Here is a 24848-nt window from a genome sequence, read left to right as displayed (position 1 = left end):
TTTCCTCCTCTTTGCCCGACCTGGAGCTGGCTTTCTTTTGTTGTACTTGGCAATGGTAATGCCGTATTGTCCGTACCTTTATCCTCCAAGTGTGATTCTAATAACCTCTCAGCTACCATCTTTCACTAACAAAAACCCAGGAATCACAGACTTTGGTTAAACGTGTGAGAGTAACTAGGGATGCAAAGTGATTGTTTCCAATAACTCAGCCAGCATTGCTAATATATCAAGATAGAGGTTAACGCCTCAGCCTCAATACAGCATTTAGCACACACCAGGATACTGGGCTGGATGGACCTTTGGTCTGACCCAGTATGGCCATTTTTATGTTCTTATAATGCTTTCCCCTGCCTCGAAAGGGGTAGTGGGGTTTGAGATCCAGGTGGTAGGAGCATTGTTAGCTGGAGCTTGACTCTGGGAATGCTCATCATGGTCACAGAGCAGTCAGGATCGCTCAACTCCACCCCAAACGTGTGCAGTGTGATGCTCCCCTCTCCTGATGGAGGCTGTTTACAGGTGTCTCCATTGCTAGGTCCCTGAAGGCTTCACAGCTGTGATGAGCGCCACAACCTGGGAGAAGCAGGAGAAGGACAACACGTTCACCTTCAAGATGTCCCAGCCAATCCCGTCCTATCTGATTGCCTTGGCTGTTGGCGACATAGTTTCTGCTGAAGTCGGACCTCGGTAAGGGGCTCCCCTCTTATTCACAGGAGGAAGATCGTGCATTCAGTTATAACAAAGCCTGTGGCCTTGGTTGTAGCTTAGTTCTGAAGGGTTTGCTCCCTAACGAGCATATCTACTATCCCTCCCCTTGTTTGAGGGAGCTCCCCCCCCCCCCCCAGCTCAACTCTTCGTGTGAAAATTGGGTAAAACTTGTCATTCTAGGCTCCTATGCGCTATGGTGTTCCCCTGATAGCTGCCTTTTCCACACTATTTGTCTTGCAGCATGTCCGCGCTCTGTCCTGCCAGCCAGTCGTAAGCCGAGGGGGTCTTGCATGGGACTAGAATTAACCGTGGGTTATTTGTTACTATAAATCCGGGTCAAAACCAACCCAGTCATCTAAAACTTGTTTGCAGCTCTGCCAGTCGTTAGTGGGTTATCAATTCTTATGCTCAGCAGGAGACTTCATAACCCCTAAAATCAAATGACAGTAGCAAATTATACCCCTCCTGTCTGAATAGTGCATCGGTGGCTTTCAATATGCCCCAGATTATCTGGTTATGGATCACATCTCATTCCTGGTCCTGGGCAAGTTTTTTTTTTTTTTTCCCTTCCCCCCCCTCTTTCTGGGCAGAGGGGAATGCAGCTTCAAAGTGGTGCTGTGGAGTTGCACTCCTGAGCCCTGTGGTCCAGCTCTGTACCTTGCTTTGAATGTGTTCCCCAAAGTCACATAAGCAGAGGGCTCTTAAAACATACTTACTGTTGGGTCCTGGGCACACGGGAGTCTGGCCACTCTTGCTTATCGGGAATAACTCCCCCTTTTTTTTCCAGCTTCTTTAATTCATAGATTCATGGATCTTTTAGGGCCAGAAAAGATAATTGAGTGTGACTTCAAACCTTGCTTGATCCTTGTTAAGGACTAAAGATTAAATTAACAACACATGCAGTAAATGTCTCATTAGCCTTTTTTATGGCCAGACCTTTATTCTTTGGTTTGAAGTCCATTAACTGTTCCCCGTTCTACACGCTCTTCACTTTTGTTGTAGCAAATGGCCACTCTCCATCCTCCAGATTCCCCTCCTGCATGCGGAGATAGTAGCCACTAGCCCACACAGGCGTGCAGAAGAGAGGGATGTTCAGGACTGCATACTGGAGAAGATGATGACTCTGTGCATCATTGTGTAGGAAGTGATGGGGCCATGCCTAGTCAGGCATTTTTTCAAATGAAATTTGGAAAGGTATCCTTCACATGTGAGGAAGTTAGAAGGCAAGCTGCTGAAAATCACCGGAGTCCGAGCGTGTCATCTAAGGCTTCTGAAGGAAAGAAAGTACCGAGCTAGCTTAAGCTTTGACAAAGCTCTGCTACGAATCCCCAGATTGGCTACTCACTGAGAAAAGAGCCATGCTAATGGGGGGTGGGGGGTGTGTGTCCTCCTTTTAAAAAAACCCCAAAGCTGCTGGCTATGCTGGTGGTGAGTCTAAACTGGGTTCCCAGGCAAAGGAGCATAAACAGATTTGAACAATGCACTGGGATAAGTCAAACCAGCAGCCATGCCACTGTCCCCCATCGGAGCCCTATGAGTCAGTGACAGAGTAGATCAAAATAACTTGCTTGCATTTTCCAAAAGGTCCTTTGTTAGGCTGGGAAAACAAATGACCAGAGGGTGTGGCAGCGGAGATTTTGTGATGGTATAACTCTGTCAGTTAGGGCATGATTTTACTGATACAGCTTATTTCCCTTCCGGTCCAGGAATAAGCTACCCCAGGATAAACACTTAACATTGGTATGACTACCCACACGAGGGGAGATTGTACCGAAGTAACTAGATCAGTGTAGAGAAAGCTGGACATCTTGTGGGCAAGGACAAGGCCTTGGAATGGGGCAAGTTCTCCAGGTGGGGATTATTACATCTATTAATGACCTGGAGGAGGTAGTGGGCAGGGAGATAAGGACAGAGCTGTTCTGGTTATTGAGGGATTGAGTCCCCTGGGGCTTTGAGGAGCTTGACAGCAAGTGAAATGTCTTTAAAACATAGCTTTGATTTTTCTTTTTCTTCCCCATCCTTTCCCTACCATGCATCACGTCTGTCCTAAGTAGCTAAAGACCTGTGGCCAATATGGAGCCTGCAGGAAGCCATATGAATTCTAATAACCATCTCCCATAACAGCATGAAGCCTGCAAGCTTCAGACCCAGGAGGATGGTCAACTTGAATGTCCTGCTTCCATCCAGAAGCCATGTGCTTTGGGTCGGGAGATTGCGGGCAGCTTGGAGGGAACGTGTTAGGTTTTTCCTTTCCCCTTTGTATTCAGCAGCATGTTGTGTGGAGTCCGTTTTCCAAGCTGGAGATCTCCCTGCAGAAAAGGGTCCCTAGCAGCAGCAGGGGTGGAACTGAGCAGGCAGAAGTGTGCAGACATCGGGGGCTGGGGGGTGAGGAGGAGGAGGAGTGGGCCTGAGCCAGTTCCAAGGCAGGATTTGGGGTGCCAGCCTTCCACACAGGTTAGAACCATACCGGCTCTCCTAACTAAGGCACCGTGCATCACACTTCATGAGAACAAGGCTCAGTCTGCCCTGTGTTTGTTGCAATCAGGACTGTTTCTTCGCTCTCCCTAGGAGTCACGTGTGGGCTGAGCCCTGTCTGATTGAGGCAGCCAAGAAGGAGTACGATGGCGTGATCGAAGAGTTCCTGGCAGTTGGGGAGAAGCTCTTTGGACCATATGTTTGGGACAGGTATGGCTCACCTGGATGGAAGTCTCTGGGGTGCTCTGGACAGCTTTGGTTCCTTCAGGTGCCTCGCTCGGCCTTCACATGTTAGGGCTGGGGAAGGAGAGTCCCCAGGCGGATGGGGAGAGGCGGTTCCATACTGACCGCTCTGCCTGCCTTTCCCAGATATGACGTTCTCTTCATGCCGCCCTCTTTCCCCTTCGGCGGGATGGAGAACCCCTGCATCACCTTCGTGACCCCCTGCCTGCTGGCTGGAGACCGCTCTCTGGTGGACGTCATCATCCACGAGATCTCCCACAGCTGGTTTGGCAATCTGGTCACCAACGCCAACTGGGGCGAGTTCTGGCTGAACGAGGGCTTCACCATGTACGCGCAGAGGAGGATCTCCACCGTCGTCTATGGTGAGAGCCTGGCATCTGCTGCCAGGACCTAGTCCTGCCATCCAACCTCTGTAGGCAGAGCTGGGCCCTGGCTGGAGGCCCATCGATATTGCTCGTGCTCAGTGCTGATATCCGGGTCCAGCTGCACAGATCAGAGGGCTGGGAACTACGTTCTGCAGCTTGACACGTTTTCTGGCAGCATCTGGGGATCTGCACTAGCTCCTAAAATGTCTGAGACGCGATTGGGTCGTGTTGGGGGTGACTGGGGGAGGAAAGGGGTTGGACTGTCTGTTGCCTTTTTTTTTTTTTTTTAAAGAGGCTTTTTCTGCCTTTTTATAGATTAGAAATTCCAGTCTTGTCTGCTGTGGGCTGCTGAAGCATGGTGTGAGATAGCCAGACATGAAGGAAGTAAAACCTGGCCGAGATGGGGTGTGACTTTTATTCAGATTCTTGAGTCTTTAGTTAACACCTGTTTAACTCAGATGCTATGGAAATTGGCAGAAGAAAAGATTGCCACATTTGGGGTCAGGAAGGAATTTTCCCCTGGGTCAGATTGGCAGAGACCCTGGGGGGTTTTCACCGTCCTCTGCAGCATAGGGCACTTGCAGGTTTAAACTAGTGTCAGTGGTGGGTTCTCTGTAACTTGAAGTTTTTAAACTACAATTTGAGGAGTTGGGTAACTCAGCCAGAGATTAGGGGTCTGTTACAGGAGTGGCTGGGTGAGGTTCCATGGCCTGCAATGTGCAGGAGGTTGGATGGTCCCTTCTGGCCTTAAAGTCTGATTCTGTCTAATAAAGATTCAACTCCTTTCAGCTGTGCACTCTGTGAGCCAAGACCCCCAACAAGTCCCCCACCAAAATTAGGTCAGACCAGAGACTTCAGGTTCCCAGTATTTCTGAGATAGAAAAATGAGTAAAAAGAGCTTGAAAAATGAGGCCCTCCTTTGTTTTTCCTACCCTGAGATCGACTGATGAAAACGCTACTTAAGAGCTAGGTGATATTTTTATTTATGCATCAAAAAGACCTAAACCACTTTTGCACAAACACACTTTTTCCTGGTCACATTGTAAGAGATTAGACCTTCTAACTTGAGATGTTTCCATAATTCCGTCAGGTGGCAGCTGTAAACTTAACGCGTGATGGGGGCACACTTGCTTTTCCAAACGTTTGTTTCAGAATGCTTCATTTGCAGCATAAGGAAATTCTTTCTGCTGGGTTTACTCTGTCTTTGCCATCAGTAAAACACATGTCTGAAGATTCTACAGGTCAGCATTTTGGTGTAGTTCAGTGACTTTTAAAAGTAGCTTTCAAACAGGTGGAAGCTGGCCTCGTGGCTGAGTCTTGGGAAGGCCAGGGCTCAAGAGATTCTCTGAGAAGGACTCGCTCCTGGGTCTTCACTCCAAAGCACAAGGCTGGCAGGCAGAACTCCTCTAGTTTGTAAGGTTGCTTTTGACCCGGGCAGGAAGTCGTAGCGGGCAGCCCATAAGTTTTGTCCTGAAAAGCTATGGTACACCCCCTACCTGCATTGATTTCTTCTTCCTCTAGTCTCTCTCTTTCTGAATTAGCTATGCTTCTGCTCCAGGAGCAGTGACTGCTTTGCCCTCTTACTGGCCTTTGAAGTAGGGGCGGTCCCAAAGGAACCTTAAAGGGCAGTTTGCCTTCCTCCCCAGCTCTGATGGGAAAGTGCAGTGTCTCAATGCCAAGTCCCTGTCTCCTTCTCATCAGGTGCTGCTTACACCTGCCTTGAAGCAGCCACGGGAAGGGCTCTGCTGCGCCAGCATATGGACACCACGGGAGAAGATCACCCTCTAAACAAACTCAGAGTGAAAATCGAGCCAGGTCTGTGCTATTTCCAATAACCCGCCGCAGAGTACCTGCGGGGGGTACGGGTCTCTGGGGCCGTCCGCGATAGTCTTATTGCCAGTGCGTTTAACCCAGTAATGGCCTGGAATAAAACTGCATCTACAGTAGTCATGCTTGAAGATTGCAATAATTAGGGTATGTTGAGAATAGACCATAAAGCCGCATATGGATTGCGTACAGGGCAGCTATCAGACGTGCATCAGTGTAGTCCAATCTTGTTACCGCTTAACACGAAGGCTACTTATTAGTAAACAGTGTTATTTTTAGAGTACTGTAGGTGTGATTAAAGTCCCAAGCCTAAGTCGTTACTTTATATACTAAGGCAAGTTTAAAGGAACAGGCTAGAGAGGGACCAGAACTTACACAGTGGATGCCTCAGTTTAGGCATGCAAGAAGGGCTCTGGGTTTTCTGAAGGCCCTGAAAACCCTCAGCTCCCATTGACGCCCGTCACAGCTGTGGGCGTTCAGCGATTCTGAAAATTAGGCCACTCTTACACAGGTGCCTTAAACATGGGTTAAGCACCCGGGTTTGTATGCTGTGCCTTTACTCTTGTTTTAGAGAAAAGCTTTGAGTAGCCCTGGCATTTGTAGTACTAAATGATGGAGTGTTTCATGACAGGCAGCTGTTGATAGAAGAACATGCAGTTAGCAAAACAACCTCAATATTTTTACCTTCCCTTTGCAAGCCGATGTGCTAGTTCTCATGAAGTTAAAGCGTCATGAAAACTTAAATGAATGTCCATAAAGCCTGAGGTTTTGGAGCTCAGCCACTTCAGAGTTCCAGATAAACAAACAAGATGCTCTTGTTAAAATTTGAAACCAGGGTAAATTTTTATTCCGTGCTCAGAACCAGTGTGATCAATTTTCTTCAAACTTTATCCTCCTCCCCCCCCCAAAAAAAATAAAAAGAAAAAAAAGAAAAAAATCTCAGCTGGCTTGAGAGTGACCTGCCAGTCTCCAGGCCAAGAAGAGGTTTCTGGCCAGGGCCTGAAGAGCACATTTATAATAGCAGTCTGGCTGCACCCTCAGCTTTCTCCATAATCACAAGTGACTGAGTAAATTGCTGTGTCCTCTTGGATTGCATCCCTAGAGCAAAGAAGGTGGATGGTCTATAGGAGGAATGTGGCTGGGTGAGAGGCAGTGGATGAGCTGCTGGAAAAGTCCACTGTGCATAGCATTCCCTGTATGTCTCCATGAATTACACAGGGTGGTTTGGATCTGAGTGAGGGTGGTGCTGGGTGGAGGGGCATAGGCCACTGCCCTTTTGGCCTTCATGTTGAGGTGGGGGCAGCTTCTGGTGTTGAAGAATGGGAATCTAAGGAAGTTGGAACCGTTTATTTTAAACGGTGGCTTCTTTCGTAAAGCTCAGGCCCTTGTTATGTGTTTGACCCACTAGGCGTTGATCCTGATGACACATACAATGAGACCCCCTATGAGAAGGGCTACTGTTTCGTATCCTACCTGGCACACCTTGTGGGAGACCAGAGCAAGTTTGATGCTTTCTTGCAGGTAAGGGGTGTGGGTTCGCTGGCTTCTGACTGGGGAGCTCTGTGTGCAGAGGTCCTGGAGGCAGGGAAATTTACTCCTTCTAGCATGTTTGCTGGCAAGGTTTCTTCCCTGCCTGTTGGTACATACGTGACAGCATCGCAGGTTCTTGGTACTTTCTGAGCTTGCAAATAATGCCACCATCCCCAAGAACAAAGCTGTCCCTTCTGCCTCTGGCTGGGATTCTCCTGGGGTACCCAAAGCCCTGAATAGATCAGAACTGCAGCCTGCAAACCTAGCAATGTTCAGTTTGAGAACCCAAGCGCTTGAAGTGAGGAAACTTAGTTAAGACTGAAGGCCAGTTTAGGTTTTAATGCCTTGACTTACGGAGTCTCTTAATACCTTCCACATTGTACTAGCTTATACAGTAAGCAGCACTTAAGTGTGGGTTGATTAGAACTTGAGGAGATGTACAAAGCAAGCCAAGCTTGAAGAAAATTCCTTTAGTACCGTTTGAAGTTGTGGGTGCTTATAGCTGAGCAGTCTGGAGCAGGAGGGTCTCCAGTCCAGGACTTTTCCCTGTGTTAAATACTCTTATCCCTCCAGAAACACACCCTAGCCTGCAATCTATCTGGAAAACTGAATGAGAGCTTCAGCTGGCGGCTCTTAATATTCAGAGAATGAAAACCCAGGCCTTGTGCAGCACAGGCCAGCCAGTAATGGGACTAATGCCACTGGGCAACTGAGTCAGCACCTCTCCTGAGCAGTCAGTGCAGCCTCTGGCTCAGTAGTACAGGGCTCTATAGCATCTCTCACCTTAGGATTTTGACAGGTTTCCAGGCTCTCTGCGTTGTGTCCTGTGTCATTTTTGGACATGTACACTTTTGCTGTGGCAGCCATTTCAGTTTTTTAAAAACATTTTAGGGGGAGTATTAGGATTGCGTCTGTGTGTGTGTGTGTGTTTCACATTTAGAGCCATTTAAAAAGTTGTAAGCCTGGAGGGGAAAAAAGAGAAGTCTCTTCAGAACAAAATAGGCTTTACACACATTAAGGCCCTTTTGCATAAAGTTTAGTAAATAGGAATACAGTGTTAAGACAAATATGTTAACAGGCCTTTTAGGAGAAAAACATTTGTATGCATTTAGGTTATTTTGAAATAGTCTGAATGCCAGATTTTTTAGAGGAAAAATAATTGTAAGACATGTTAAATATTAGTCATAGAACGTGGTTTTAGAGAAATTGGGAGGGGGGGAACAAGACACAAAGTGAGAGAAGCTGTAGAACAGCCAAGAAAAGCAAAAACCTTTCAGCTGGTTACAGAAAGAGTGAGAAGCTGCAGAGAGAGAGCCTGTGTCACTGACCCAGTGGCAGAGAGAAGCCTGCAATGCCAGTAATTCCAGGACAGTCGGCCTTGAACAAGCCCCACCTCTTGGCTGTGCCAATCAGAAGCTATTCTTTAGACAGGTCATAGAATTGCATTTTCCTGAACCAATCATAATGCGCCAAGAGGCGTGGCTAATGACCATTGGTCTGTTTCAAAAATGTATCTCTTTAAGCAAATAAAAGAAAAGACAGGTGCTGTACATAACTCATGTTTTTGTAGCAATACACAAACGTTTTTTAAAAAAAGTGTTTTTTTTAAAGTTTTGCCTAATGGAAAACTGCTCTAAAAACTTATTACTTACAAACTGTAAAGAGAGCTTTAGATTTACATGCTTTATATAAACCACAGGCTGACAAATGAAAAACTAGCTTATGGAAAGCAGGCGATGATACTTTTAGCAGAGCTAAAAATGCTATTTCTCTGCTACTTCCTTTTCCTTTAACTTATTTAAAAATCTAAATGCTGTAAAACCAAGTAAAATTTTAGTACGTAAACTTTTTAAACACCAGTCAAAAGGAGCATGCATGTATAAGTCTTTATTTACAAAATGTATGTAAATTTAGCAGATGTCCTTCTTTGTTTAGTTTTGTACCAAGATTAAGTTACCTCTTTTTACATAAAGCCTTTAACGTTTGTGTCACGGGGTCCCCGGGTGATGCTGTGGAAATGCTCCCTGCGAAGCCAGTCAAGACTCTGGGGAAGTCTCCTTTCTGTGAGCAGCCTGTCTTCAGGACACACAGCTCACACAACTTCCACGTTCCTGGGTCTGACCTCGGAGCGTTCAGCATCCTCTACCCCTCCGTGCGCTTCCCACAGCGAGTCCGCTCAGGTGGGGCTCATGGGGAAGCCAGAGGGTCCTGCCCCCGAACTCCGCAGTCAGACGTGACTCTCAGCCAACCAGTAAAACAGAGGTTTATTAGATGACAGGAACATGGTCTAAAACAGAGCTTGTAGGTGCAGAGAACGGGACCCCTCAGCTGGGTCTATTTTGGGGGGCAGTGAGTCAGACAACCACGTCTGCCCTTCACTCCATGTCCCAGCCAGCCCCAAACTGAAACTCCCTCCAGCCCCTCCTCCTCTGGGCTTTGTCCCTTTCCCGGGCCAGGAAGTCACCTGATTCCTTTGTTCTCCGACCCTTTAGCTCTCACCTTGCATGGGGGAAGGGCCCAGGCCATCAGTTGCCAGGAAGCAGGGTGTCGGCCATTCTGTGTCCAGACCCCTGCACACACCTGCTCTCTAGGGCTCTGCAATGAGCATACACCCTTATCCCACCCCATAGGTACTTAAGAACTGCCTAGGGGAAACTGAGGCACCCCCACACTATTCAGAGGAAACATTAAGAACAGTCCCACTTCGTCACAGTTTGTCTTGAAAAATGGTAGAAAGACCTTCATGAAAGTTGTGTGCAAAGTTGGTTCAGGAAAATGCCATTCTGAAACTCACACCCAAGCAGTCCTAATGCTCCCCATAAAAACAATAACAAAAAAAAATTCAAAATGGCACCATGGCAAATGTGAACACGTCCAACAATGAGACCAGAAGGTGGGACATAAAGCAGAAAGGGGTGTGTGGAAACCTGTCAAAATTGTATGGTGATGAATACTATAGAGTCCTTTACTACTGGTCTCAAAGTCCATTCAGGGCATGGGGAAGCATGTTCTTCTGGGCTAAGTATGGGGCAGTGCAGGGCAGAGAGTATAGGGCAGCTGTATTCTAATTCCAGCTCCTGTGTCATGTCTTGTTTCCCTCCCGTACAATGTGGATAAAAGGCCATCCCCACACATGGGGCTTAGGGGCCTGGTGAGATGATGTCTGGGAAGCACTCTAAGGTTAGTGAGCAGGATTTAGAGAGGAGGGGAAGAACTCAGCAAGAGATTGGGATACAGGAGGGAGCAAAGGGGACAGAACAGAATGGGAGTCAGTGGCCAAGCACGGGGGGGAGGGAAGGGGAGGGATGAGGGGGCAGGTACTTGAGAAAAGACTGGATGGCGGGGGAGATGAGAACGCTGGAAGGAAGAGGAGGGGGAACAAGATGACAATTGTTAATGAATGTGCCTTACTGCACTCTGCCAGTCAGCATCCGTCTGCAGCTTGGGAGCAAGAGCTGGCTGAGTTGCTGATCACTCTGGCTTCTGTAGCTCTGGAGACAGAGAATCTAGAACTAGCTTTGCCACCCACAACCCTCCAGTGCTGGGAGCTGAGGGGCACCGCATCCCCAGCTGGGTGTCTTTCACCTGTAATTAACAACACGGTGTGCATGTGGTCGTGGGGAGCAGGCTTCCATGCCAAACAGCTGGCCCCATTGCTTCCAGCACAGGGGGCTGCTGGTGAGCTTCACCCCACAAAACAAAAAGAATTGACCAAGGTTGGGATATGGGAATCGGAGAACAGTGTCACGGAGCTTCCCTCATGCCTGCTTGCGCCAGGGCCGTCAGAATGGGCAGGAATTGGCTAAACGTGAGCGGGAGAGAGGCTGGGGATCCAGTTAACAACTGGAAGTGGAAGCAGAATTGTTTAAAGTAGTTTGACATAAGCCCTGTGGGTCTGTGCTGGTCCTGCCTGTGTGGAGCATAAGTATGAGCACCCTGCCCCCGCAGGCCTACGTGAACCAGTTCAAGTTCCAGAGCATCATGGCCGACGAGGCCCTGGAGTTCTTTCTGGAGTACTTCCCGGAGCTGAAGAAAAAAGGCGTGGCCACCATTCCAGGTCAGTATTGCTGTCGAGTCTCAGATCTCCTTCCAAGCACTCAGGAGCCTCTGCCTCCTTGTCCCACGTGCCAGGGACTCCCCAAAACCAGAGAGAAACCTTCATACAGGACTCGGTAGTAACCAGCAACTGCAGCTTGTCCCTTCTCCAGGGCTAGAATTGGGCCGGGTCAGTGACCCAGCACTGCTTGAGGCTGCCCCCACCTTCTCCAGAGTCTCCGCTTTTCTTTTCTTTTTTCTTTTCTTTTCTTTTCTTTTTTTAAAGTTAGTTTCTTGTCTAGCACCTGTAGCTGTATCTCTGGCTATGGATTTCAGCCCCTTTTCCTTATCTGTATTCCCTCACCCTACTAACATTGGGGTGCCCTTCACCCATAGGTTACTGGGACTTTTGCCTCATGTACAACGGTTAGTTACCATGGCATTCTTGTGATTGGACATCTGCGGATGTTCCTAACTTAGATAATTTAAGGCTGGTATAAACTGGCATCTTGTGGTTACCTGTCAGCAGCACGTATTTATAACACCACTCTATCTTGTGATATGGGGTCATTTTGGGTTACTTATGTCCCATCTTTAGGCCATGGGCCCTAGTTTGTTTGGCTAAGCTATTGTCTTTACAGGCTTGAAACATGTAGGCTTTTGCATTAGTGCCTTAAATCCACACCTATACCTTATTTAGCGTATGCCCATATATCTTTAGCAGCATAGCTGGCTACAAACCCATGGTGCCAAAGAAAACCTTAAAAATGGAAATGGTGTGTAGCCAAAGCAGAAATGCCTGCCTGAGTTTGTTTCAGGCTCTCTGCAATCAAACCGACATGCCCATTACTTTTCCCTCTCCTTAAAGTTGAGCCCTGCTTCTCTGGCCATACTGGTCAGTCTGTTACTCTGTTTCTTTGCATGCTAACTGCTGTGTACTCTTCCATTTATTTGCCATATGCTAATGCACTGCCTCAGCTTTTCCCCACAGAGGGCTGATTCCAGGGCTAAGTCCACATGCTCCCTGCCCTTCCGATTAAAACTGGGGTAATAAAACGTCATCCACAGAACTAATAACTAACTAGGTTTCAGTAATGCCTGTGGCATATCCCCCTAAAAGCAATGGGAATGCACAGGTGACAGAGGATAGAACCTGTTACATGGGATGATGCATTAGATGAAAAGAACCCAGCTTTACTCTCAGATCCCAGGCTGTTAACACGATCACTTGTAGGCTCAGCACAGTTGAGTCAATGAGAGACAATGACTGTGGAGCCCCCATGATGCAGTTTTGCTAAGGGATGGAGCTTAGAAACCAGTCTCTCCATTCTCAGCTTCTCCTGTTTGCTATTGCTCGTGCGACCTCTTGGGTGCACTGGCATGCAGCAGAATCTGGCTCCGCTGCCAGTCCTGCCTGCTCTGAGCATGCTTATTCTGGGAGGTGGCTCCAGTGATGTCCAGAGAACGCAACCCAACTTCTTCTCTCTTCTTCTCCGCTGCAGGCTTTGAGTTTGATCGATGGCTGAACACGCCCGGCTGGCCCCCTTACCTGCCTGACCTTTCCCCGGGAGAGACGCTCATGAAGCCAGCAGAGGGGCTGGCAGAGCTCTGGGCAGCCAGCAGTTTGAACATGGAGGCAATCAAAGCTGTGGACATCACCGCCTGGAAAACCTACCAACTTGTCTTCTTCCTTGATAAGATATTGCAGAAATCCCCTTTGCCAGATGGTAAGGACCAGTAACCTCCTCTGGGCAGGGGGTGAGTTGGGTACAAACCGGTGGGCCTTGTAAAGCAGTGAAGCCTTAATGCAAATCCTACCATGGTGTAGAGGCACGCTGGTTACTAGCCCAAGCTGGATGCTCACCAGCGACTTCCAGTACAACCAGATAGGTGGGGAGACGTGTGCCAGGCAACGTACCTCCAACCTCACTCTATCCAGGGGTGCATGCATGAAGGGTCCATTCAGCTGACTGGGAGTTCAGTGGCTGGGCTTTCGTTTTTGCTTTTGGGGAGAAGCCTCCATCTCTCCAATAACCGAGTAGGGAGGGAAGAGCAGGGGTGTGTATTGAGGCCTCGTCGCCTGCCTAGGGTCAAAGAGAGAAATGACTGATTGCGAGTCAGGATAGCAGAACTCCATGCCCAAGCAAGCACCCTGCGTTCACTGCCGTGCACTGGTCCCTTTCCCAGTCCAGCTGGGAGGGCTGATGTCAAGGGTGGCGAATTCCATAGTGATTCCACCAGTAGCTGCCCAAGTCTTGAACCCTTTTTCCTAGAGCAGCCTCGTGTGATGTGCTCTGCAGCCGTTCTCCCCAGTATTCTAGCGGCAGGAAGTTGTAACATGCCGCAGAGCTCAACGGTGATCTCAGCGGTACGGCCACCTGCTCCTCGGTAACCAAAAGCTCCCCACGTGCTGGAGCCCTTTGCTGAGTAATGTCTCCATCTCTCTAGAGGTCTGGTCCCTCTGGCTGGCGTAAAGTGGGTGCAGTCGTGGCTTCCTGGTTGGCTTTTCTTGTGAATCTTTCCCCCACCCCGGGTGCTGAGTCTAGACACCTGATGTAGCCTGCTGAGTGCTTTCGCTTTGGCTGAGCGATGATTCCACCAGGCCCGCTGGCTGCAAGGTGCTCGAGAATGATGTCTCTGGGGTGTGGAGGAAAGCTGTCCGATGACTCATTAGTGGCATGCCGTGCCTCTGTGCCGTGGGCATGTGGTCCGTTAAACGGCCGCCATCTCCTTGAAGGCACAAGGCGCCTGGGCCACGTATACGCGGCTTTGCTAAGTTGCAGCCCGCGGCATTTTCAGCTTGTTCTCGCTGACCCCACCCAAGTACGTACCAACGCTGCTCGTTTCCGTGTCTGAGCCCGGCTGGGCTGACGCACCTGCTCCTCGCTTCCCAGGGACCGTGGCGAAGCTGAGCGAGACGTACCCGAAGATCTCCAGAGCGCAGAACGCCGAGCTGGGCCTCCGCTGGTGCCAGATCGTCCTCAAGAACAGCCACGAGCCCGAGTTTGGCAAAGTCAAGGAGTTCCTCCACAGCCAGGTTTGTGGGTAACGCCGTTGCCAGCTCCACGGGGCTGGGAGTGCGTCAGCCGAAGGCCAGGCCCAGCTGCAGGGAACGCCGTTGCACGTTCTCTGGTTTTTCGGCATACGTTTAAGGCCACAAGCACGTCCCTAAATCCCTTTGCTGTCAGCGGGATTTAAGCACGTGCTTAAAGCTCGGCACATGCCTGTTGCCGGCCTCCATTCAGCCAAAAAATTAGGCATCTATTAGAGAGCGCATCGAAGAAGAGGGAGCAGCAGTAGACAATGGACAAGTGCCACTGGAACTGCATCTTCCTGACTCCAGGGCTTATGTGCAACCAGGTTTTTTTAAGTGAAGGAAGGGGAGAGCGGGTCAGAGAATTTCATGCAGTTTAGGAACTGCCTGAGGACGGGGGGCTGCAGGTTCTTGTGCAGACAGGTGCTGCCCTCTCTATCTGCTCTCGCTCTTCTAACCTGTTGGCAAGCCGTGCAAAGGCGCTGGTCCTGCACAAGGACTGTCCAGCTCACTTGCTCTTGTAATCCTGCCATTTTCTCCGTTACCCATTTTTAGAAGTGGGTGAGTTAGTTTCTGTGAAATGGGGGAAAGTTGATGCTGCATGAGCACACCCATGTGTGTTTGCACACCCACGTGCACGCTTTCTTGACGTTCGGTACCTGGATTTGGCTAACGTTCTCTGCGTGCAGCGTCTTTGGCTGAGGCCAAGCGCGAGCGATCCGCACTGGAAGGGGGACTGTCTCAGGGAGCTGTGGGTGAGTTAACACAGAGTTTCTATGGGAAACTCTTCTCCAGCCTTAGTGACAGTGGCCCCTGGGCAGAGCCCTGTAATTCGTGGGTCCAGTCCTATCTTCTAGAGCCTAACCTCCTCGTGGCCTTTGCGATTTGTGCCTTGCAGGGGAAGCAGAAATACACCCTCCCCCTCTACCGGGCCATGTGGAGTGGCTCCGAGTCCGCCCGAGCGCTGGCCGTGGAGACTTTCTCGGCCACGGCCTCTAAGCTGCACGTCAATGTCCAGAACTACGTCAAGAAGATCCTGGCTTCGGAGCCAGTGGGGACCTAGTGGCTCATCCCAGAGAGAGGCAGACACCAGGGCCTCAGCTCTGCTGCATCCACCCCAGTGACCCAGGGGGCCTCTCCCCATTGGAGCCATGCTTCTGGGCCTGCCTGAGGCTCCATCCCCCGGCTGGTGTGAACCCCCGGGGCCCCCTCACTCGCTGGCACACACGGGGTTTTATTAAACGTTTCGTCATTTGTATTCTCCTTGGTGGTGCTCGGCGGAGGCTTCTTGAGGGACTCGGGGTCTGTGTTAAAAGCAACCCCCCCTCACCCCCGAGTCCTGCTAAGAGCCCATGTGCTGGCTGATGGCAGGGGAGGGGATTCACCCCTTGAAACCTGGCTCTTTTCTTTCAGTTCTGGGGGGAATAAATAGTGATGCATCCTGCACAAGGGGGGCTCCTCTGACTCCTCGCCCACCAGATTGGGTCCCATCTTCCTCATTACCCCTAGCCCTGCTGCATCCTTCCAGCACAGGGCTCCTGACTGGGCTCTGGCCCAGGGTCCCCTCCTCTCCAACTCACTGATGGGTCTAATCCCCTCCATACCCTTCCACTGCCCAGCCTTTGCCCAGGAAAGCCAGGCCTGTGATCTGGTTGGGGACAAGCTCCCATATGGGGGGTCTGAACAGCCCCAGGCCTTAGGCCCCCTGTTTGAGAAGTGGCAGTAGATCTGCTGAAGCTGGACACTTTGCTCCCACCCTGTTCTCACAAGAAGGAGGCAGTTATTTCTCTGGGGTCTCTGCTGTCTCCTTGCAGACAGTGGCTGTTACCTCCCTGTTCTGGGCGGCTGCCTTTGCCAGAGGCCAGCAAAGCCCATCAGAGTTGCTCTTTTTATTGTAGCTGGTGATCAGGCTCTGAGGTTCGAGGCGCTTGCGTCAGGGGAAGAAGCCCTAGGCTGATGGGCCCAAGGGCAGCTGGTGCGTTCTGGTTTAAATGCAGCTGAGGAGAAGAGTCAGGGCAATTTCAGGTGGGGGAAATGCTGGGGATGTGCTGAGCTTCCAGCATGACACAGGACTCAGCGGTAGGGGATAGGGATTCAGACCATCTGCCCGTTTACTGTTAGTGCGGCTAGCAGGAACGATCACTGATTTCTGGCAGTGTTACAGCAGGGAGACCCTCCCCACAAACACTCAGCGAGGGGGTGCAGGACCTCTGTTACTGTGGTCCCGGCCCAGCATGCTAGCTGGCGCGCCTAGAGAAGCCAGGCTCCCTCTTTGCCTTGCGGTTTCATGGCTGATAGACTGGGGGGCTGTGCAGCAGAGATGGGCTGTGCCCTGCGTGCAGCTGCCAGAGCTCAGCCTAGCAAACGAGCAAGCCCACCTGCCCCCATACAGCAGGAATGCTCCCACTGCACCAGGCCTAGTTAATGAGCCTGCTGCAAAGCGGAGGGGAGGTCAGGCAGGGACGGACGGGACCTCAGCAGCCCTGGCTCATTAAACTGGCCTGGCTGCCAAGCTGTTTGCTCTCCACTGAGCCGTTCCAAGGCCACCTGAGGAATTCGCCCACCTCTTCCCTAAAGGCTTTTGGGCTGTGTGTGCGGGAGCGGCTCCCACCTCCCTCCCTGCCTGGCTCCGGGAAGGCCGACCAGGCTCCTGAGGCAAAAGGGCCAAAGCTGTGGCCAGTAACTGAGCCCAGCCTGCATGGTGGTGATGCCCAGGATGGGAGGAGAGCGCCCCACACCTGGGGCACCTGCTCTGGGACTGTGACCCCAGCGGGGTGTGGCAGCCTGCCTAGCACGGGCCTGGCTCTGAGCAGGGTGAGCTGTGGTGCTCGGCATCTTTGCTCTCCCCAGGGCATTTGGGCCTGTCTGTACCAGAGTGGGTGCCCCTCGCCCAGTGCCAGGCAGGTGAAAGCACAGTGCCCTGGGCTCCATGCCCTGCTAGCGTTCCCCAGCGAGCCTGGGGCCGGCGGGGCCTGGCATAGCCAGCTTGCCATGCCCGTGCCCACGTGTGCGCAGCCGCATAGGTTATTGCTGAGCTCTCTTGTGGCCAGCAGATGGTGCCCATGGACCAGCATGATGTGTCCATGGGCCCAGCCCAGCTGCCAGTGCCTGCTCTCTGGTCGCTGAGCAGATGTGGGCAGTGGCTTTCCCGGGGGTCGGGCTAAGCCTCCAGCTGGATCTTTCATTAGTGTCTTCTCTCACAGGCATGAGGCCTGCGTGGAGGGAGAGGACAGCGGCAGAGAGCCGTGGCCTGGCACTAACTGTTCCCAGGGGCAATTGGGTTGCTACCTCTGAGGCACAGAGAAACCAGCCACTGGCTGTGCCCCCCTGCTCTAGCCTGACCCTCCTCTCTCTCCCCCCACCATTAGCCTGACCCCTTGCCATGTGTGCCTATGCCTGAGCCCTTGAGGGAGCCCCCTACCATCCCTCCCAGGAGCCCCTGCCTTCCCCACCTCGCTCCTTACCATCCCCTCCCTGCTGGGGAGCTTTGTGATGGGTCTGTCCTGCTTCCTGGCCAGTCCCTGGTGCTGGGAGACGCCACATGGCTTCTGCAGCTGGCACGCTGTCACTATGCAGAGTGGGACCCGGGTGCCAGCCAGGCCGCGACAGGCTCCCGGCCGCGACGGGCTCCCAGCCGCGACGGCACAGCCGCTGGTTAAGATCACTGCACGTGCAGCCGAGTGCACAACGTGAAAAGCCCTGCGCGTTGCATCTTGTGACCAGCAAGGCAGTAGAAAAACTGGCCGGGGGAACCCCTAAGAGGCTGCCATAAATCCCCCTCTGCCCCCTTCTGACTCTGGGATCTTCAGTGCCATGGGCTGGGGGGAGCTGGAGTGGTTGGGCTGGGTGGTTAGTTATGGTGGCTGGTTTATTAAGGGAAACGGAGGTGTCTGGGGGCCCTGGCATTGATTTCCTAGTCCCCAGCCCTCAGCAGCATGGGGCACTGGAATGGGAGTTAGGACGCCTGGGTTCTTCTTGGCTCTGCAATGGACGTACTGGGCAAGTCACTGCCTCTCTTAGCCTCAGTTTGCCCACCTGTAACCTAGTCCAGTGCTATTAATCCTGACAGAACTGCCGCCAGCGACATCTAACCTGTCCCCTTTGTGCCGGGGAGCCCCGTCGAGTTCTGCCCAAGGCTGTGCTCTCGCTCGCTGGCCGGCCAGCTGGAAGGACTCGGCTGAGCTAAGCAGCCCTGCAGGGAGGTAGTTGCAGATTCATAAACCTCTCTATGTGCTGCAGTCACTAGGGGGTGCCAGAGAGCCATGGTGTGTTCGTGTGGGTTGCACAAGCACATAATTTGGCATGCTCCTTCTGAAAGGCGGCATGGCTGAGGTTTGGCTGCCTTAGATCAGGTCTCTGGGTTCTGTCCCAAGCTCTGAGTCATCTATAAAGGGGATGAGAGGGAGTTGCCTCCACTAGGGTGGCAGTATGTGGCCTTGGTTAATGTGAAGGGCTCAGAGCGGTTTGCAGAAGAGCTCCCTTGGAAGTCGGTAGCTCAGGGCATCGTGCAGAGGAGGTGCCCTCTTTCCACCCCAAATTGCGTGAAGCACGTTGCTCATGGTGCTCTGACAGGCACTCCTGCAGCAGGGGCTGGTGAGAGCTGGCAGGATTGCATCAGCACCCTGGGCCAAGGCCCAGCCATCTGCCTAAGCAGATTTCAGTGGATCACTGTCCATATTAACCACCTCACTGAACTCGAGCCCCTGCCATTGCCCATCCAGCAGAGACTCCCTGCAGCAGCCTTGCACCAGGAATGTGTCCCCAGCCTCGAGCAAAGCTGGAGAGCCCCAGACCCCAGGCCAGGAGCTATTCCAGTCACCTCTGCCATAGCAAGGGTAGGGCAAAGGCAAGGGCCAGCAGAGGTGGCCTTGGGACACCTTTAAAAGTGCAGGGCAGGCAGCACTGGTATCCCTACTGAACGCTGCCCCTGCTCCTCTGGGTACTGTGCTGAAAGGTCTGCGAGCAGCACCAGCCTGCCCCTTGGAGGCTAGCGAAGGGCAGCCAAGTGACCCCTGCTTTGAGCCTCCACCGGCCCGTGCCCCCAGGCCTGTCCCTGGTGCCCTGGCAGAGGCCTGGGGTGAGGGACAGGGGCCACATGGCAGGTGGTGGCTGACACAGCCCCCGCTGTGAGCGAAGGTTTGTTTGGATCCAGGCATGAGAAGATTCATTTGCCCCACTGGACGTCCCCCACCCTGAGCTGTACCACGAGCGAGAAGCATCTGTACACAGCGCGCCCATCCCCCCTATCCCTGGGCACCGTCCGCCCTGGCCCCTCAGCTTGCTGCACCGTGGGCAGCAGCAGGACCTGCCTCCTTGCAGGGCCGTGTCCAGGTCCCGTCCCCAAGCAGCTGCCCCTGGTGCACCCAATGCTGGGCCTCCACGCTGGGAATGTCTGCAGGGAGCTGTGTGGGCGAGGGGTGTGCAGCCTGGCTCTGCATCCACCTGGTCAGTTTCAGTGCCATGGTTATTTCAGACCTTAGCCTTTGCTCAGGGACTGGGGCTCCCTGGCCCCGGGGTTGGGGATGGGCTCAGATTGTCTGCAGAGCTCCTGTGGGGCTGGGCTGGCCTCTTTCCAGTGCTGACAGCCTGAATCCCAGCTGAGCTGCTCCATAGGCCTAAATCTCCCCTGGGAAAGGCCTTCCGGTGTGCAGCACCCATGGGGCCCACTGCCATGGGGACGGGGGATGGGAACTGCAGATCGATCAACGATCTCAAAGCATGTGCCATGCAGTGCGTTAAGCAGCTTTCCAAGCCGCAGCAAAATAGGTGATACTGATGGGGAAACTGAGGCATGGAGAAGGGAAGGGCCTCTTGACACCCCATCACCCGCTCTAAGCACATGCCATCCCAAGGGGGCCGCTGGAAGATGGGGCCCTAGTGATGGGAGGGGCATGGTGCCAAACAATGGAATAAGTAGCACCACCCTCTGAGCTGCACCAGGTTAACCCAGAGAAGGGCATTTCCTCAGGTAGCGCCATCAGGAAGGGAGAAGGGCAGGGGCCGCCATGGGCAGCTTGTGCTGCGCTGAGTTCCCCAGCAGCCGCAGGACCGCCTGACCCTGGGCCACTGAAACCTCTGCTCAGCCAGTTACACCCCGGTCTGGGCTCGTCCCAGCGGGTGGTAAGTCACACCGTGGTACTCAACCGATTTATCATTGTGCCTGCGGCCTACAATGTGTTACCTGGACTGCAGGTTGAGAACCACAGCGCCCCCCCCCGACCCTATGCCCAGCGCCTCCCGCCCAGAGACCCCTTCACAGAGTGGGGCCAAGAGCAGAGCCTTGGGTGGGGCGCCAGGCAGCAGGGACCTTGGACTCAGCCATGTGGGACTGGGTGGCAGGGTGGCAGCCCCGACCCTAGACCCCCGCTGCGCGGCCCAGCTGTGTGTGGATTGGGCTGCCGGCAGCTCACGAACTGGGAACCGCTGCCCAGAGGCTACATGTTTTGGGTGTCGGATTCAGGGTGCATTTCCTCCTGGGAATAGCCTGCCCTCTTCCCAGCAGCAGGTTGTTTGGGAGGGCAGGGGCAGTTCCCAGTGCTGGCGTGCAACTTAGCTGGTTAGGGAGGAGCCGTGAGCAGGCTCAGGGCGGGTGCATGGAGCACCCTGGGGCGTGGGGCTGGTTCTCCTGCATTCCAGGGAGCCAGCGGCTCTGCAGAGGGGGTGTGGCTGGTCTCCCCAGCACGGAAATTCCCACTCAGCCCTGGGCGCAGCTGGGCCCGCGAGCAGTGCAGCAGGGGTTGCTCCCTAGGCCCACTCTGCCTGGAGCAGGTTAGCAGCAGCCAACGAGCCAGAATCAGCATCTGTAACAGACCACCTCTGCACATACACGGGCCCCACAGGCCCCAGCAGGACTCGAACCTTGGCCCTTCAGGACCTGACCCACAGGCCTCCCCTCGCGAGCTAGAGAGGAGCTTGCCGGGGTGCGCCTGAGTGAGCAGCCGGCGGTGCTAGTCGCTGGGACCAGCCATTAGACTGACGGACGGACAACGAGCTGGGTGTGATGCCCACACACCCGCAGAATCCTGAGCTGACTGGTCCTGCGACATTCTCCAGCCCCTGCGCCCATCTTGCCTGCCCATGGCTGCACCCACATTGATACCAGCACAGCCTCGGCTGTGCCCAGCCTGCAGTGGCTCTGGTCAGCATGCCTGGTCTCAGCCACGCCGAAGGCTGGGGGCAGAGAGGGCACTTTCCGCTGAGCCTGTCCCCATGCCCAGGAGCCCGGTGCCCACCGAGGGCAATGTCTGTCAGTGCTGTGACGTCCAGCTCACGGACCGCCTGGCTTCTCTCTCCCAATCTTGGTTGGTGACCAGCCTGTGGAACTCACTGACACAAGCTGTTATGGGGGAGGAGAGCTCAGCGGGATTTGGGATTGAGTGAACTGAGGGACACGCCGGCGTCACATGGGCCTCCTGAGTGCCAGCCCCGATGGCAGAGCCAACCCATGCCTTAGAAAGCCTGGCGGGTCCTGCTTTGAGCCGCTGCCAGGTCCGCGCACAGGCTCCATGATTACCCTGCGAGAGTGGCACACGGGATAGACGGGCCAGCCGGAGCGAGAGCTGACAGCTCCATTGGCTGGCAGGAGGTGGGAAGCCCAGGAAAGCTGCTAGCCCAGAGAGCTCCCAGGAGAGAGGGGCCGGGACGCTCCGTCACCACAATGGGGCACTGGGAGTGACGGGCGGCCTGCAGCACGGCCCAGCGACAGCCCATAGCTCAGGGACAAGGCTTCCTGGCAGCGTGTACAGTCCACTGCCCTCACCGGCCGCCCAGGAGAACAATTAGCACCAGCCTCGCACAGGCCACTGCGGGATGTTCTCGAGGACAAAGTGCCGGAGGCCATGACATCGGTCTCCCTCGCACACAAACACACACACACGCCCCTCTGGGTCGCACACACCTGCTCTGTCAGGTCAAACACGTATACAACCGCCTTCCTGCATCACACACACAAACACACACAACTGCGTTGCTGCGTCACATATACCCCTCCAGGTGACACACACACATACACACCCTCACCAGATCTCTCGCTCTCTCTCACACACACACACACACGCTGTCAGGTCTCACGCACAGCGCTGCTCTTAGCAGCCTTGCAGCTGGAGCTGTCCTGTCGGCACCAAGCTCAGCCCAGCGAGGCGGGAACACGAAATGTTCCCAATGAACCTGCCAATCGATCAGCTCGTCCTGGGCACCCCCCTGTCTCCCCACCCCCACATCTCACCCGCTCCTCCCCTTCCCCCACCCTCTGCCAATAAACCCCAGCTATGCTAAAAGCCTGGAGTTGGCATGCAGATCTTGCACTGCGGCGACCTTGCTCTGACAGACTGCAGGTAGCAGTACGCTGCAGAGTTGGGGAACATTGCCTGGGAGGGCTCAGTGATCACCCCCCAAGTTTGGGGAGAGCGAGAGCAGTCCGGCCTTGCTTTTTATCGTGAGCCTTGTGCTATTTGGGGGGTGGGAGTCCTTCAAGGCCCAGCTCCCGGAGTCCTGTGATTTCATGAGACTCTCAGCTTGCATTTTTAAAATAAAAGTCCCATTTCTAGCCCTCGTGGTTACCGGGAAAAGCTTGAAAATGCAGGCCCAGCGCCTCCTAATGGTCCTCTGCAGCAAACTGCCATGAGCGGGGGAAAGGTGTGGGAACAGGGCCCTGCTCCTACCAGGGATCCTAGGGACTGGGAACCTAACTCTGTGCAGGGAGGAGCTTAGTGCTGTGGCTAAACGTTCAATTACACACAGGCCAGTTGGAGCTAGAACTCCAGAGCAAGATCTTGAACCCAGGGCTACCCCAGCAGCGCCCTCACCACCCGGCTCTGGCCGCGTACCCCTCTCCCCCGGCGCGATTCCTCGGAGAGCTTTTGTTGTTGTTCCCGTGCAGACTGAAAACACATTTCGAAACCCGCTGACAGGCATCGGTGTCCTCCGGCTCGAACACACACTCAGCAGCCTCTGCAAGCTGGCCCCAGCCTGCACAAACAGCCCTTCGCAGCGGCCACGCCTCTGGGGGTGTTTGGCTCCTTCAGCCAGGGGCACGTTTTCCACACTGTACAAACCGCCCCCCTGTAAGTCCAGGCTGCTGCTGAGTGTACCCCCAAAAGGACGCTACCCCAGACATGGCCACCAGAGGGCAGTGAGGCCCAGGGCTTGTGTGGCAGACGCACCTGTTGTCCTGCAGGTGCACAGGTGTGAGTGGGACAGAGATCAGCATGGGCAGAATCCGCCCGTCTGGCCACTGCTGCTCCCCGAGTCTCCCCCAGGGGAACTTGGGAGCTCAGCCCGGCTCTGCGGCTGCTCAGTTCTTGGGCAGGCTCCAGGCTATGCTGGGGGCAAAAGCGACTTCTCCAGCTCAGACCTGTGGGGCAAGTTGGATTTTGGGCAGAGGAGTGCAGGGATTATATAGTGGGGCATGTTTCCCACCGGGACGCATCCTGAGAGCAGGGCTGTGAGAAAGCCCTGCTATTTCAACGGCCTGCCCTGTGCTGCGTGGGGTGGCCACGCACCATGAAACAGCTGCCACGTTCCGCCCCGAGGGGGCTGCATTTCAACAGCAGGTGGGAGTGATCTCAGTGGGGGGTGGGGGCGCTTTATAAGCTAGTTTTGGACTCTTGGGTGAAAGGGTCAGAAGGATGGTCTAGGAACTAGTTACTGGGTTGGCTGAGCCTCAGTTGCTAGAGAGGGATACTGAGGGTTGCAGTGGGGGAGGTTTAGATTGGATATTAGGAAAAACTTTTTCACTAAGAGGGTGGTGAAACACTGGAATGCGTTACCTAGGGAGGTGGTAGAATCTCCTACCTTAGCGGTTTTTAAGGTCAGGCTTGACAAAGCCCTGGCTGGGATGATTTAACTGGGAATTGGTCCTGCTTCGAGCAGGGGGTTGGACTAGATGACCTTCTGGGGTCCCTTCCAACCCTGAGATTCTATGATTCTATGAGGGTCCTGCTTTGCGCAGGGGGTGGGACTAGATATCTCCGGAGGTCCCTCCCAACCCTGATCTTCTCTGATACAGGGGCTGGGGCGGTTAAAGTGCCACTGAAGAGGGATAACATCTCACCCCGATTGTGCCACTAGGCTCCTCAGTCAAAACTGGCTCGCTTTCAGACGCAGGCAACAGTGCGAACCTCCAGGAGCGGCGTGGGGGAGGGGGCGCAATGGCTGCTGGTCCCCACGCACGGCGGGAGTCTCCGTGCGTTAAGGCGTAGTGCCCAGAAAGCGAAGGCTGGGTGGTGTCCCGGTCACACACAACGCACTAATGACTGTCCTGAAGAACAATGAAATTAGCCTGCGTCGTTAGCCAGCTTGCCCTGCTGTCACTTGGATGACATCACAGGCCCGGGTAACTCCGAGGCCGTGGCAACCTTCCCAGAAGTGGGGTAACTGGGTGTGACGTCACTGGGCGGAGGCGTGAGACGCCCTGTGACCGGAGTGGCTGGTTAGGTGGGCTGTTCACAGCCGCAGCGGGGGCTAAACTCGGGCCACCCGGAAGCACGGACTTTGCAGGGTCACAAATGGTGCAGCGCTCGGCCCTGAAGGCGCTCCGCTCGTCCGTGCGAGAGCGCTGTCGTGCATGCTTGTGAATGTGTGTGTGCACACACTGTGCGGCCTCTGGGTGTGCCCGTATGCATTGTCGCACACTC

General features: G+C 53.7%; 1 protein-coding gene across 2 annotated transcripts in view; it reads left to right on the top strand.

The window, feature by feature from the left end:
- LOC140901520 (aminopeptidase B-like) overlaps positions 1-24848 on the top strand; it is a 41531-nt gene that overhangs the window by 8537 nt on the left and 8146 nt on the right. Inside the window, exons 3-11 of one of the 2 annotated variants that reach the window (XM_073320475.1) lie at positions 533-684; positions 3274-3390; positions 3550-3785; positions 5490-5603; positions 7024-7136; positions 11094-11202; positions 12683-12907; positions 14075-14217; positions 15113-15477. In XM_073320475.1, coding sequence (XP_073176576.1) covers positions 533-684; positions 3274-3390; positions 3550-3785; positions 5490-5603; positions 7024-7136; positions 11094-11202; positions 12683-12907; positions 14075-14217; positions 15113-15277 — 1374 coding nt within the window. In that variant the 3' untranslated portion in view covers positions 15278-15477. Of the gene's footprint in view, positions 1-532; positions 685-3273; positions 3391-3549; positions 3786-5489; positions 5604-7023; positions 7137-11093; positions 11203-12682; positions 12908-14074; positions 14218-15112; positions 15478-24848 lie in introns of those variants that run through there. The other variant, XM_073320473.1, reaches the window with a different exon arrangement.

Source organism: Lepidochelys kempii, chromosome 21 (genome assembly GCF_965140265.1).
Source record: "Lepidochelys kempii isolate rLepKem1 chromosome 21, rLepKem1.hap2, whole genome shotgun sequence".
NCBI lineage: Eukaryota > Metazoa > Chordata > Testudines > Cheloniidae > Lepidochelys > Lepidochelys kempii.
The sequence above is the reverse complement of the archived record's forward strand: the minus strand, read 5'-3'. Positions and strand labels throughout refer to the sequence as shown.